General features: G+C 55.4%; 5 protein-coding genes across 5 annotated transcripts in view; 4 read left to right on the top strand and 1 right to left on the bottom strand.

The window, feature by feature from the left end:
* The window catches only part of PTSG_09707 (uncharacterized protein), a gene marked incomplete at both ends in the record, with an annotated part of 4,881 nt that extends 4,734 nt beyond the window's left edge, over positions 1-147 (top strand). Inside the window, one exon of the mRNA XM_004989005.1 lies at positions 141-147. Coding sequence (XP_004989062.1) covers positions 141-147 — 7 coding nt within the window. The remainder of the gene's footprint in view (positions 1-140) is intronic.
* A 117-nt stretch (positions 148-264) lies between these two features.
* On the top strand, positions 265-1,976 carry PTSG_09706 (uncharacterized protein). The gene is made up of 2 exons (XM_004989004.1): positions 265-658; positions 918-1,976. The coding sequence occupies exons 1-2, from the start codon at positions 410-412 to the stop codon at positions 1,815-1,817; spliced, it is 1,149 nt and encodes a 382-aa protein (XP_004989061.1). The 5' UTR covers positions 265-409; the 3' UTR covers positions 1,818-1,976.
* A 240-nt stretch (positions 1,977-2,216) lies between these two features.
* On the bottom strand, positions 2,217-3,095 carry PTSG_09705 (uncharacterized protein; the record flags this gene model as incomplete). Its single annotated transcript, XM_004989003.1, has 1 exon — positions 2,217-3,095. The coding sequence occupies one exon, from the start codon at positions 3,093-3,095 to the stop codon at positions 2,217-2,219; it is 879 nt and encodes a 292-aa protein (XP_004989060.1).
* Positions 3,096-3,176: 81 nt separating this feature from the next.
* On the top strand, positions 3,177-5,245 carry PTSG_09704 (mbre TPR repeat protein; the record flags this gene model as incomplete). Its single annotated transcript, XM_004989002.1, has 2 exons — positions 3,177-3,725; positions 3,979-5,245. The coding sequence occupies exons 1-2, from the start codon at positions 3,331-3,333 to the stop codon at positions 5,243-5,245; spliced, it is 1,662 nt and encodes a 553-aa protein (XP_004989059.1). The 5' UTR covers positions 3,177-3,330.
* A 542-nt stretch (positions 5,246-5,787) lies between these two features.
* PTSG_12914 (uncharacterized protein) overlaps positions 5,788-14,391 on the top strand; it is an 11,558-nt gene continuing 2,954 nt past the window's right edge. The window contains exons 1-24 of the mRNA XM_004989001.1: positions 5,788-5,961; positions 6,208-6,479; positions 6,737-6,839; positions 7,007-7,047; positions 7,389-7,540; positions 7,838-7,900; positions 8,168-8,295; positions 8,498-8,572; positions 8,753-9,037; positions 9,364-9,459; positions 9,644-9,747; positions 10,003-10,066; positions 10,305-10,457; positions 10,643-10,771; positions 11,006-11,143; positions 11,328-11,385; positions 11,553-11,667; positions 11,913-11,978; positions 12,212-12,302; positions 12,554-12,655; positions 13,019-13,132; positions 13,399-13,611; positions 13,878-13,944; positions 14,211-14,281. Of these exons, the coding sequence (XP_004989058.1) occupies positions 5,839-5,961; positions 6,208-6,479; positions 6,737-6,839; positions 7,007-7,047; positions 7,389-7,540; positions 7,838-7,900; positions 8,168-8,295; positions 8,498-8,572; positions 8,753-9,037; positions 9,364-9,459; positions 9,644-9,747; positions 10,003-10,066; positions 10,305-10,457; positions 10,643-10,771; positions 11,006-11,143; positions 11,328-11,385; positions 11,553-11,667; positions 11,913-11,978; positions 12,212-12,302; positions 12,554-12,655; positions 13,019-13,132; positions 13,399-13,611; positions 13,878-13,944; positions 14,211-14,281 (2,823 nt within the window). The 5' untranslated portion in view covers positions 5,788-5,838. The remainder of the gene's footprint in view (positions 5,962-6,207; positions 6,480-6,736; positions 6,840-7,006; positions 7,048-7,388; positions 7,541-7,837; positions 7,901-8,167; positions 8,296-8,497; positions 8,573-8,752; positions 9,038-9,363; positions 9,460-9,643; positions 9,748-10,002; positions 10,067-10,304; positions 10,458-10,642; positions 10,772-11,005; positions 11,144-11,327; positions 11,386-11,552; positions 11,668-11,912; positions 11,979-12,211; positions 12,303-12,553; positions 12,656-13,018; positions 13,133-13,398; positions 13,612-13,877; positions 13,945-14,210; positions 14,282-14,391) is intronic.

The following is a 14,391-nucleotide window of genomic DNA, read 5'->3' as shown; positions in this document are numbered from 1 at the left end:
CGTCGTCGTCTCTCTCTCTCTCTCTCTCTCTCTCTCTCTCTCTCTCTCTCTCTCTCTCTCTCTCTCTCTCTCTCTCAAACTGCACTTGTATGTGTTGTTGCTCATGCGTGCCGTCTCTGCATGAACGCAATACGATGCAGGGTTTGACGTTGAGATTTTGCACGCGTCCACACCCACACCGTCAACAACAACAACAACAACAACAACAACAACAACAACAACAACAACAACAACAACAACAACAACAACAACAACAACAACTGCAGCAGCAGCAACAACAACAACAACAACAGCAGCAGCAGCAGCAGCAGCAACAACAACAACAACGCAAGTGGTCCCGAGCACAACACAGGCAATAACCGCTGCTACAATAACAGCTACAACAACTGCAACACAGGCAGCAGCAACAATGACGACCATGACCACCACCACAGCAACACCAACAACGCCTGTTTCGTCTTCCAGCAGTACCACGACGCTGGCTCCTGCTGGTCAGCCTGGCTCATCCTCCGCAGCGTCCGTGCCCCTGATTGCCGGCGCTGCTGGTGGCGGCCTCCTCGTCATCATCGTCGCGTGTATCCTCATCATCGCTGCACTGCGCAGGCGCCGGTCACACTCCAAGACAGCGTCAACGCTGCACCTCCACGCCCGACAGCCGGTGTGTGTATGTGTGTGTGATGCTGTATGTGTATGTGTGTGTGTGCGTATGTATGTGCGCATGTACGTGTGTGTGTATGTGTGTCTGTCTGTCTGTGTGTCCGTCTGTCCGCCCATGTTATTTGACAATCCCTGTGATGTCATGTCCCAACCCTTGCACCGACCCTTCGTGGTGCTGTCGCTGCCACTGTCCACGATCTCGCGTGCTCGCCTGCATGCACGCTCGCACTCATGCCCTCCCCTCCATCCCCATCTCACAGGTCCAGCAGGACCAGAGCAGCATGTATATGAACCCAGCGTACGAGAATGCCAACGCAGACGTACTCAACAAGTACGACACAACGCGCGCCCCGCTCTCAGGGACAACGCAGCCGCCACTGTCATCATCCTCCGGTGCACCTGCTGGTGCCGCACACGATGACGCCACGTACACCATCCCGCACTACGCTGCACTCTATGCACAGGGCCACAACAACCAGGGGCGCAGCCACGGCAGGAACCACCACGACAGCAACCACAGCAGGAACAGCGGTGGTGATGGTCAGCACTACAGCATGCCTGGAGCGGCAGACCACCGCGTGTACATGCAGCCGGTAACATCGCTGCCGTCATCACTGCACGGTGGCGATGGGTATCTCGTGCCAGCTACTCAACATCGCAGAATTGGTGGTGGTGGTGGTGATGCAAACCACGTGCGGGACTACATGGAGCCTGTTGTGTCTGGCGTGGTGCCTGCTGACTACAGCGAGCTCGATGGCACGCACGTCCAATATGTGCCGTCGTACGCCGTTGCGGGCGATATGGAGAGCGGCTACATCGAACAGCAGGGAAACGCGGGCGTATACAGTGTGGCAACGGCCGCGGTGATGGGGGACGCTGGTGACACTGGCGCTGCATATGAGGTAGTGGGGCGCAGACAACAACACCGAGGCCATCACCAAGGTCGCACGCGCGCGTATGATGATGATGGCGCCGTGTCCACAGCAGCGATTGCCACCGCTGATGACCCAGATTATGTGGACGGGGCGACGTTACAGGAGGACCTGCCTGTGGAGATGTACAGGGATGTGGAGCCGAGGAGGAGACGAGTGCCATCACTCTCACTTTCACGTTCCCGCGGTGGTGATGGTGATGATGATGGTGGTGATGTGGCCGTGTGACCGCAAAGGTTTGAGACAATGATACATAGCTGAAGCGTTCATTATGCGTGAGGAGTAAAAGAAGGTGTGTGTGTATGCATAGGTATCGTGCGTTGACTTTGTTGTTTATGTTGAAGAATGATTGAACAACCCCCAATGACAGCAGAGTAGAAGAACAAGAACAAGAAGAACAAGAACAAGAAGAACAAGAAGAAGAAGAAGACAAGAAAGCAAACACTCGAAGCGTCGTGAGCTGCTGGAGAGGGAACAGAAGAGAGTGTAAGTACGACAGGCCACAAAGCCACTGTTACATCCTTACATCGCAGGCAGGCCATGATTGCCACGGTAAACGAGGGAGTGGTCGGAGGACACGCAATGGTTGCGGTCGGTGTTACTACAGTGAACATGAGCAGCCACCTTCTAACGCACGTAGAGCTCGACGAAAGTTGCAGAGGGGTTTCCTCCAAGGAAGCCAAGCGCAGGTCTCTCGGAAGTCGGACTACTCGAAAGTGGCCCGAAAGATCCACTTCCTCCAACATCGTCCAGAGGGCATCCATCCAAGCCGCCGAAGCTCCAGGCAAAACCGCATGTTTTTTCGTGTTTGATCAGGTCCCCATCGTCAGGGTTAACATACAATTTGACATCGCAGCGATATGGATTGTCTGTGATGTTCATTTGGGTGGCAGAGTATACTGGACAGCTGGAGGAGCATGGGATGGTAACATCTGTAAATAGAGATGAAAGCGGCTGTTTGTCCAAAGCATTCTCATATGCAATCCACTCCCCAGTATCTGCGATGAAGAGCAAGTCTTTGGTTGGGCCAAACCATGCTGTCCCTTTGAAGTCGCTGCTGCTTCGCATGAGTCCCACCAGTTGATGGTTTGACCACAGATTGCAGTCATTCCACGTCCACGTATCCACGCCATCGTTGGAGAAGCGGGCTGCCAGCGTCCACGGGCGTGTATCGCCACCTGCAATGTGTGACTCGCACGTGTGCCCAAGCAAGGCAGCTACGTCAAGTCCAATCGCGCACGGTTGGGAGTAGCCTTCGGCACGGACAACACTCACAATTGAGGTGACCGTGCGGTGCAGTGCTTGCACGTCGACGCCATTCACGAGCACAGGCTGGGAAGAGTCCGTGGTGTTGATGATGAGGCGACTATGGTCATCCTCCTCCAACACGGCTTCGCCAGTGCATGGCCCAGCCAGCGCAGCCAGAACCAACACACTGAGGACGAGGCTCAGGGTGCTGGTGTGCGAGGAGGTCAGGATGGTCGTCCGGATCTCGCGTTTTGGCATCATTCATATGAGAGGGTGCTTGACGAACAGGTGAAAAGTGCCCACGTCATGTTGTCATGTCACCACAAATTTTCGCCACTTGGCAACCTCGCGTGTTGAGTTACTCCACTCTCCACTGCACTTTCTTTTCTCAACTCAGCATCCTCCCCTCCCTTCCACTTCCCTGCTTCCTCCTCCTCACCTCCTCTCCTCACGACCTTACTGGTTGAATTGTTGACGACAAGAAAACCTCACCATGGCCGATGGCAACGACGAGCACCGCCTGACGGACGGCGTGTCTGTGGAGGCGATCAAGACCTTCCTCGCAGACCTGACGAAGGAGTTTCCCGACACGTACACTGAGATGACAACAGCGGATGCCTGCAAGCAACTCGTGGTGCCACGCACACAACAGGCCAGCTGCGCCTACGTCGATCTCTTGCGCAAGCAGTCACCATGCACCGACGTGGGCAAGGCCACTGTGTTTGTGTCGCACGCGTGGCGGTACAAGATCGCAGACGTGTTGAACGTCTTGCTCGAGTTTGCGGAGGAGCAAGCAAGCAAGGAAGACGGCCAGCCCGTGTTCTTCTGGTTTGACCTCTTCATGAACAACCAAAACGCCAATGTCACGGCGAACCTCCCACAAGAGTGGTGCGTTTTGTGTGTGTGTGTGTGTATGTGTGTGTGTGTTTGTCAATGTGTGTGTGTGTGTGAGTGTGTTTGTCAATGTGTGTGTGTACAGCTGTGTGTGTGTGTGTGAAAACCTGTGTGTGTGTGTGTGTGCAGCTGTGTGTGGATTGGTAGTGCAATGTTTCTTGCGCACGCCCTCACACGCTCTCTCCTTTCACACGCCCTCTCCTCCCTCCCTTCCACCCCAACACCCTCGCCCACCACACACCCGCAGGTGGAGCACGACGTTCAAGGAGTCGATTGCCAACATTGGACGCGTGCTGCTGGTGTTGATGCCGTGGCGAGACCCCGTGCCACTGACGCGTGCGTGGTGCCTGTGGGAGATCTTCTGCGGCATCAGCAACGAGGGCACAGAGGTCAACATCCGCCTGCCCAAAAGCGAGGAGAAGGCGCTGGAACGGGCCATCCAAGGCGAGTATGAAGCCGTCACGGATACGCTGGTGCGCGTGCAAGCCGAGCGTGCGGAGGCCTTCAACCCAAATGACAAGGCCATGATCTTTCAAGCCACCCAGGACAGCGTTGGCTTTGCGGCTCTCAACCAGGCCGTCAAGGACCAGCTGCGCGCGTGGTGCTTGGAGAAGGCGGCGGCTGCGGTGGAGGCCATGCAGGCAAGGGGCGAAGACAACACAGGGGCGTTCGCGGTGTTGTGTGGTCAAGTTGGGACTGTGCTGAACACGTTTGGCGAGCACGGCAGGGCAGTCGCGTACTACGAGGCAGCTCTGGCGACCTATCTACGCATTGAAGGGGAAAAGGGAGAGAACGTGGCTGGGTTGTACAACAACCTCGGCCTTGCCTACGATGACAAGGGGGACAACGATAAGGCGATTGCATACTTTGAGAAGGCCCGTGAAATCTTGGTGGGCAAGCTGGGCGAGAAGCACCCGAGCACAGCAAGCACGTACAACAACCTCGGCAACGCGTACAGCATCAAGGGCGAGCATGATAAGGCGATTACCTATTACGAAAAGGACCTCGCTATCACCACTCAGACGTTGGGCGAGAAGCACCCGAGCACAGCGACGGCCTACAACAACCTCGGCAATGCTTACTGCAGCAAGGGTGAGTATGACAAGGCCATTGACCATTACGAAAAGGACCTTGCCATCACCATTCAGACGCTGGGCGAGAAGCACCCGAGTACAGCTGAGACCTACAACAACCTCGGCAATGCTTACTGCAGCAAGGGTGAGCATGAAAAGGCGATTGCCTATTACGAAAAGGACCTCGCTATCACCACTCAGACGTTGGGCGAGAAGCACCCGAGCACAGCGATGACACTGACCAACATCGCCTTCGTGCATGCTGAACTTGGCGACAAGGAGCAGGCCTGTGCCTACATGCAACGGGCACTGGACGTCTTCACAGCCACGGTTGGACCAGACCACCCTTCCACGCAAAGAGCTGAGCACGACCTGAGGCGCATTCGCCATGCTGGTGTGGATGTGCCGAGTGGCTCAAGCCGTTGCTGCAGTATCTTGTGAGTGTGTGTGTGTGTGTGTGTGTGAGTGTGAGTGTGTGTGTGTGTGTGTGTGTGTGTTTGTGTGAGTGTGTGTGAGTGTGTGAGTGTGTGAGTGTGTGAGTGTGTGAGTGCGTTTCTGTTTGACGACGTGCTGCAAACCTACGCACCCCCTTTCGAGCGTGCTGAGGAGGTGCATGGCGCCGTTGCCAGGCGAGCCTTCATCTTCCGCCCGGATGATGACCGCTCTGACACCACGCTCGCTGACTGGTGCAGTGCCATCTCCATGCTGTTGTTGTGAGTGTGGCTTGCTGCGTTCAGTGGTGTGCGTGTGCGTGTGTGCGTGTTTGGATTCATTGCCCTCGGTGTCCTCCGCACAGGCACATGTGGCTTTGTTTTGTTCCAGTCCCCCGTTGTCGCGATTACAGCGTCGTACGAACTCGCCGCCAGGCACAATCCTACAATCACAGCCGAGTGAAGGAGTGAGAGGCCTAGAGGCGCTGAGGAGATCGAAGCACGCACATGCACGCGCTTGCCACTGCTTGCAAGCACACACCGAACTGACATCAGTCTCAAGTACTGAATTCAGTGATTGCTGACACACAAACAAACAAGACGATGAGCGTGTCAACGATGATGGATGCGGTTGAGGCGGTGGTGTCTCGGCTGTTTGATGCCAAGCGGTTCGTGGAGTGGACCGTGCATCCATGGACCAACATCTTTGACATGTCCTTTTACCAAGTGAGTGCGCGTGTGTATGTGTGTGTGTGTGTTTTTGTGCACGCGTGTGTGTACTTTTGTGTGCCTGTGAGCGTTCTTGCGATTCCTTCACATCACGCTCTCCTCTCCGTGTCATCTTGATCTCGCAGTTGCACCTCAACCCCACACCTCAACCCCCCACCTCAACCCCACACCTCAACCCCACACCTCAACCCCCCCACCTCACCCCGCCGCTTCATTTCCCTCTTCTTTGTCCCCTTCTTGCAGGGCGTCGTGGCGACGATGCTGTGGGCGCTGCTGATTGCCATTGGCCTGGCGTACCTGTGTGCGCTTCGCCAGCAGCGCATCTTCAAGCGCAAGCTGAGCGAGACGCAGGCGAGCTCGCAGAAAGTGGTCCGCAAGCGTGACATTGTGAGGCTTTGGATGCGAAGGGCTGCGCAGCGGGCTGGCTGGCGCAAGGGCAAGCAGCCGACGCTGCCACATGCCGGCGCCGCGGGTGGCGTGCCTGCCAGGCCCCGGAAATACCGCCAGAAGCGCGCGTACGTGTGCGCGTGTATGGTTGTTTGTGCGTGTTGCATGTATGGTTTTGCGTTTGCTCGTGGAGTTGCGTGTATGTGTGTGCGTGTGTGTGCGTGTGTGTGCGTGTGTGTGCGTGTGTGCATGTGTGCGTGTGTGCATGTGTGCGTGTGTGCGTGTGTGCGTGTGCGTGTATGCGTGTGGTTGTTTGCGTGTCATAATCAACTCTCTCTCTCTCTCTATCACCTCATCACCCCCCTTCTCACCAACAATTGAATAGGCTGGTGCGAGCGACAAAGAGGCTACTGGGCCTGTCACGCAACAAGGACCGAATGAATCAGCTCATCCCCAAGCAGCCGTCCATGAGCCAGCTCGAGCCAGCGGTGCGTACACTGGAGGTGTTTTGCTTGGGAAGTGCGTGCGTTTGGTGTTGCACATGCGTTTTGTGTTGTGTTGTGTTGTGTTGTGTTGTGCTGGATTGTGCTGGATCATATCTAATCACATGGAGTGATACGTGACCTGTAACTTCTGTAACTTCTGTTGTGTGCAGCCGCCCAGCGCCAAGACGAGTGGCATTCCAAAGGAGATTGAGTGAGTCGAGAAATATACGGGAGGCAGGCGTGCAGGATTGTGTGTGGAGGCATACACGAGTTGTTGTGGGTTTATTTGAGGATCGCATGCACAGGCTTCATACTTGTGAATGTTCCCCTTGTCACCAGATTACACACACACACACACACACACACACACACACACACACACACACACACACACACACACACACACACACACACACACACCCACCCACACACCCACACCCACACCCACACCCACACACACACACACACACACCCACACACACACACACACACACACACACACACACACACACACACACACACACACACACACACACACACACACACACACAGGTTGACTGTGAACAGCATGCGGGTGTTTGGGCACTTTGATGAGACGGTGTTCAGCGAGCTGTACAAGGAGCTCGAAGTGGTGCATCTTGAGAAGGGGCAATATCTGTTCCGTGTTGGCCACGTTGACGACGCCGTGTACATCGTGCAGCAAGGTAGCGGCCCCGTGCTGATGGTGTCGAGGGATGGATGAGTGGTGTGTGATGTGTGGTGTGTGATGTGTGGTGTGTGGTGTGTGATGTGTGATGGGTGATGGGTGATGTGTGGTGTCTTTGAGGTTGGTGGCACTTGCTGCTACTTTCAACGCAAACCATCCTGGTTCCCACCTACACATGGGGCCCGCTCCTCTCACTTCGCACACTCACTCGTAATCGCACCCACACACCCACAATGCACACGCACCGACAATCTCTCTTTTCTCCCCTATTCCCGTTGCATTCCCGTGGCTGCAGGTCGGGTGCAGCTGTGGTGCCGCGATTCTGAGGTCAAAGGCGACAAGGGCGTCAACGGTAGAGGTGCGCACGTGCTCTCGTGCTCGCGTGTGTGATGCTTGTCCTTCGTGTGTGTGTGTGTGTGTATGCGTGTGTGTTACAAGGGCAATGGTTGCTTGCTTTGATATGTGGAAGTATTCTGTGTTTGTGACTCACACACACGCACACACACACACACACACACACGCACACACACGCACACACACACACGCACACACACACACACACACACACACACACACACACACACACACACACACACACACACACACACACGCACGCCCTTCACAGGCATCCTGCTGACTGAGCTTGGCGTTGGCGAGAATGTGTCGTCGCTGCTGTCTGTGGTGGAACGAATGTCCGGTGCGACCACGCCCTACAAAACCATTGAAGCGCGCGCAGCCGAGGACGACACAGCCGTGCGTTGCGTGCATGCATGTTGTGTGCGTACATGTGTGTACGTACAAGTTGCGTGTGTGCTTGTGTGTGTGTGTGTGTGAGCATGTGTGTGAGCGTGTATGTGACATTTGTGCCTGCGTGTGTGGCAGCACAGCCGCGCTGTACCCATCCTTGCTCCCATCATTCACACCACCACCACCACCACCGCTCTCATGTGTTCAGGTGATTCGCATTTCTTACGACTGCTTTCTCGGCATTGTTGGCCGTCACCACGAGGCGTACAGGCAGCTTGTGCAGGTGCGTGTTTGCATACGTGTTTTACATTTGTGTTTGCATGCGTGTTTGCACATGTGTTTTACATGCGCGTGTACATTGTGTTGGCACTTGCGCTGACCTTGCCTTTGGACCATGTGTCACTGCTACACCCGTTCTCACCTCACCTCACTCACACCCCTTTCCTTCCCCCTCCCTCAACAGGTGGTGGCCACGCGGCTGCAGCGTGCTGTGTTTGTCACGTTGCACCGCTTCATGGGTCTGAGCGTGGAGTTGACGCACGTGCCGTGTGATCCGCCCCCTCTCCCGGAACTGAAGCACCCAACCGTCACCCAATCAGACCTTGAAGATGTTAAACGCTACCAGGACCGACTTCGCGACGTTTGCGCAATCATGGCCCAACGCATTGGCAGTGACGACCTTGGCCCCATGCTGGCGAAAGTGTGCAAGTTCAGGGCGTGCAGCACGGGCGAGACCGTCGTGGAGCAGGTGTGTGCTTGTATGTGCGTGTGTGTGCGCGCGCGTGTGTGTGCGTCTGTGACGTCTATGTTGTGTGCATGTGGATGTGGATGTGTGTGTGTGTGTGGATAGATGTGGATGTGTGTGTGTGTGTGGAAATATATGTGTAGATGTGTGTGTGTGTGTCTGCGTCTATGACGTTTATGATGTGTGTGTTCGTGCATGTGGATGTGTGTTTTGTGTCTGCGGCGTGTATGTTGTGTGCACGCTTCGTGTGTTCCACCACCCACTTTGCCCTGACCCGACCGCCCACTCATGTCTCATCTGCATCTCCACCTGTCACCGAAACGGTTCAGGGTGCGCGTGACTGTGACATCTTCTATGTTGTGCGTGGATCCCTGAGCACGTTTATTCCAGCGCGGTCGGGCGATGGCGAGGAGTTTGTGTTCAAGGTGAGGCAGACACGCATGCACGCTGTGGTGTGCATTGGGGATTTGTCGTGCACCGTGTGTGTTTGTTTTTCACACGTTGCACTCGCTTGATGGTTTGTCACTGACCTTCATTCGGCAACCACGTCCTGCTCCTACACATCATCAACCTTGCATCATTGTATCACCACCACCACCACCACCTCAGGTGAGCGCAGGGCAGTGTATTGGCGAGCTGTCTGTGCTTTCGCGCATCGAATCATCGATAACTGTTCGCGCCGACGACGATGCCCTCCTCGTCAGAATTCCAAAGTGAGATGCCGGCGCGTGTGTGTGTGTGTGTGTACGTGTGTGTGTGTGTACGTGTGTGTGTACGTGTGTGTGTACGTGTGTGTGTACGTGTGTGTGTACGTGTGTGTACGTGTGTGTACGTGCGTGTACGTGCGTGTACGTGTGTGTGCGTACGTGTGTGTGAGTGCGTGTGTGTACGTATGTACACACTCATCGTTCATCATCGCCATCCTTCATCACCGCCACCCCCCTCTTGTTCCCCCCCCCCCTCACCAGTGCTGCTGCGCAGAAACTGCTCTCTGAAAAAGCAGGACGGCCTCTTCTCGACCACCTCATCACCGTACGCTTTAGCCACTGCCGTGATGCATGTTGTCTTGGTTGTCGTCTTGGTTGTCGTCTTGGTGGTTGTTGTCGTCGTGCCTGTAGCGTTGAGCGAACACGTTGTGTCCAGCTTGCCCCAGCCTGTAACAAACCATCCTTTCACACACACACATTCACAAACACACACACACACATTCACAAACACACACACACATGCACACACACAACCCCCCCTTTCCAACCGTTTTGGGGTGCAGATTACGCTGAGTGCCATCAGCCCACTGATCCGACAAGTCGACTTTGCGCTGGACTGGCCGCACTGCGCCGCTGGCGACGTGGTGTACAGACAGGATGAGCCCGCCAAGGACATCTACATCGTGCTCTCCGGTCGACTTCGGTCTGTCGTCAAGGTATGGTCGTGGGATGGGCGGGGGGACGTGAGTGAGTTGGATTTGGGTTGGAGGGTGTGCTTCGGGGTGCATGGGATGGGTGAAGAGAGCTTGTGTGGCACGCATGGGGTTGTTCAAGTGAAGTCAACTGTTTGGTGCGTTGTTCCGCGTTGTTCCGCGTTCACACACACACACACATCATGCAGCGGCAAGACGGAACGCGTGCGATTGTGCGCGAGCACGGGCGAAACGACCTTGTGGGAGAGGTGGAGGTGCTGACGGAGACAACGCGAGCAACCACCGTCCACGCCGTTCGCGACACCGAACTCGTCAAGGTGATTATGGCCCGGCAAGGGGAGCGGGGATGCATTGGTTGATGGAGTGGTGCTGGTGGTGGCATGATCATGGTCGTGGTTGAGGTGACTGTGTTGGTGTGAGCATGCTGTGCCTGCTGACTTGAATTCCTTGGTTAGCACTGACAAGAGGACACATGTGCACACACACAACCATACATACACACACACATACACACACACACAACCATACATACACACACACACCACGCGCAGGTGCCTGCTGGCATGCTTGAGCTGATCAAGGCAAAGTACATTGAGGTGGCAACGCACCTCATGCGACTGCTGAGCGAGCGACTGCTGTCTATTGTGCAGGGCGGCGACAACGAGACAAAGGCGCCCGGCTTCTCAACGGTTCGTGCTGTGTGCACATATGCGTGTGTGCATGTAGTGCTCTGTACGTGTAGGTGCAGTGTTCTGTACATGTATGCGTGTGCGTGTGCACTGCATGATATGTGCTAGAATAGCCTTCAATCTGCGTACACTACAACTACACCGGTGTTGTCGTCTTTATCACTGTCTCTCTCTCTCTCTCCAGGTTGCACTTGTGCCGGCAACACCCGACGTGCCCCTCCGCGCATTCGCACAGAAGATCGGTGCGTGCGCGCGTGTGTGTTTGTGAGTGAGTGTGTGTGTGCATATGTGTGCGTGCGTGTGCGTGTGTTGGCATGTGATGTCCAACGTCATTTCAGTTGTCTCGCTTTGCTCACATGCACGCACACACACATATACACACTCGCGATGACACTTCCACGCTGTTTAGATGCTGCGCTGAACCTCTATGGCCCTTCGCTGCTGCTGAATCAGGACATTGTGCAGGAGAAATTCGGAACAAACCCCCTGCAGGTGTCCGGGTTTCTGGAATCACAGCTCATCACGTGAGGGCATGGAATGGATGGTATTCTTACATGTGTGCGAGTGCGTGCATGTGTATATGTGTTTGCATGTGTGTGGTCGTGTGCGTGCGGTCGTGTGCGTGCGTATCGATGCGTGTGCGCATTGATTCAATCCGCTTTCCTTTCTTTCACACACTCACTCGCTCACACACTCACTCACTGACTCACTCACTCACTGACTCACTCACTCACTGACTCACCACCACCACCGCCATCGTGGTCACCAGGTGGCTTGCCCAGGAAGAGGATCGTTACAGCGTTGTCGTGTATGAGGCCGATCCAACGCTCACCGCGTACGTCAACGACGCAAATGCGTACCATCTCTTCAAGTTGTTTTGCTTTCTCGCTCATCGTGTTCGTGTGGTAGCTGTTGTAGACACAGCGTTTCCACAACGTGACACATGTGTTTTTCCACTCACCTCCGTACATTTATGTGTCTGCGCACACATGTGCATGTATGTGCGGTTTACACGTGTGTGCATGTGTGTGGTGTTGTGTGTGTTTGTGTGTATGTACATGTGTACAGGTGGACACGTCGCTGTGTGCGCCAGGCAGACTGCATCCTCATTGTCGCCCTCGGCAACAACAGCACGGAGCCGGGACAACTGGAGCTCGAGGTAACGTGGCTGGCGGTGTTTGTGCATGTAGCGTTCAACGGCTAGTGGTGGCGTGCATTGAGTTGAATGGGTGGTTGGTGAGCTCGAGTGGTGCCGTGACTGTGTCATGAGAGCAAGCTGTGGTTATTGAAGGAGTGATTCTTGTTTAACTTTCGCGTTCATCCTTCCACTTGCTATCCCCACCACCACCATCGCTACCCACTGCCGCTCACTGCCACCCACTGCTACTGTGTTGCTCTCCCAACAACCAGCTTGAGCACATGTCGCAGCGCGCCCAGAAGGAGCTGGTGCTGCTGTATCCGAGCAACCAAGTCAGCCCGACAGGGACCGCCAAGTGGCTCAACAAACGATCCGTACGTCAACCGCAGATTGCGATGGTGGCGGTTGTGGTGGTGATAATGGTGGTGGTGATATTGGTGGTGATGATATTGGTGGTGGTGGTGGTGGTGGTGGTGGTGGTGGTGGTGGTGGTGGTGGTGGTGGTGAATGGTACGAGTATGCTGACGATGGTGTCGGAATGGCGACGGTGTTCGTGTCCTTTTGTGTGGTGACTTCTCATGCACACATGCCAATGCACACTGGTTCTTTCTCGCTTCGCTCACGATCAACCCTCTGTCCATCACCAATCATGACAACCACAACCACCAACCACAACCATCAACCACCAACCACCAACCACAACCACCTTCAATCATCCACCACCCACCGTCCAACAGTGGTGCAGCTTCCACCACCACATCCGCTGCTGCGATTCCGTGCTGCCGCCCGGACAGCAGAGCAACGACCGCCGCACTCTCCTCGACTTTCTCCTCGACACGAGCCAGCTCCCGGTGCGCTGTGCGTGCGTGTGCGTGCGTGTGTGTTTGCGTTTTGGGTGGAAGCGGGTGGATTTGTGCACGCATGCGCGCACCACGCACATGTGTACGTGGTGCCTTTTACGTTCTAGGAGCTGTGCATCAATCAACTGCAGTCTTGCTGCTTCACTCCTCAAAGCACACACACACACACACACACACACACACACCTTTAACACCACTTCTTCTCAACGTACATTTATGCTGCACCACGGCACCGTGCATAACCTCAACTCAAACAGGAGGAGTTTCAAGATGAAGCCACACGCTCAGGCCACGATGACAGCGACAAGAACGCACCATCAACATCAGCAGCAGCAACAGCGACCACGACTGACGAACCACCCGTGACACCAACGACCCCGGCACCGCCGAACGATGACGTGCGCCTGAATCTGGAGCTGTCGCACTACGGCCGCCTAGCTCGCCACATCAAGGGCCTTTCCGTCGGAGTGGTGAGAGGACCCATGTGCGTGTGTGTGCGTGCGTGTGCGTATGTGTGCGTGTGTGCGTGTGTGCGTATGTGTGTATGTGTGTGTATGTGTGAATGTGTGTGTGTGTGCGGTTGTACTCCTGTGCGTGTGTTCGTGAATGCACGCGCGCGTTATCATGACGATGGATTCTGACCACCAGTTGCATTCCTTCATCACCTCAACCCACCACCATCATCTGCTCACATCACCCCTTTCCGACCGCCTCCCCCCTGCCATATTGGCATCAGGTGCTCGGTGGCGGCGGTGCGCGCGGTATTGCACACGCGGGCGTTCTCCGCGTCCTCGAGACAACAGGTGTGTACTTCGTGACCAAGCCGTGGTGGTGGTGATTGGTGGTGGTGATTGGTGGTGGTGGTGGTGGCAAGTTGGGGTTTACGGTTCACCGTGTGTGTCTCTCAACAAGGTTGCGCTTTCGTTGGAGTCATCATTATCATCATCATCACCACCCCCTCCTCCTCTCCCTCCTCTACCACCACCACCCCCACCTCCTCTCCCTCCTCTACCACCACCACCACGACCACCAACCACCTCCATCACCTGTTTGGTTGTGGCTGTCACAGGTGTTCCTGTTGACATGATTGGCGGGACAAGCATTGGCGCATTTGTGGGCGCTCTCTACGCAGACGAAGACGTGAGTGAGGCACAGATTGTGCGGCCGAGGTGCTGGGATTGCTGCGCGTGTTCGTTGTTGTGGTGGTTGATTAGGTGTCGTCGTTGCTGATGTGACTTGCTTTGCACATG

This window comes from Salpingoeca rosetta (assembly GCF_000188695.1).
Source record: "Salpingoeca rosetta unplaced genomic scaffold supercont1.31, whole genome shotgun sequence".
Taxonomy (NCBI): Eukaryota; class Choanoflagellata; order Craspedida; family Salpingoecidae; genus Salpingoeca; species Salpingoeca rosetta.
Note: the sequence above shows the minus strand (reverse complement) of the source record. Positions and strands in the feature narration are given on the sequence as shown.

Excerpts from the sequence above, each read along its gene's own strand:
- PTSG_09706 (XM_004989004.1), top strand. The coding sequence starts at position 410 with ATGACGACCATGACCACCACCACAGCAACACCAACAACGCCTGTTTCG. Across the intron at positions 659-917 it reads ACCTCCACGCCCGACAGCCG|GTCCAGCAGGACCAGAGCAG; the intron begins GTGTGTGTATGT and ends CCCATCTCACAG.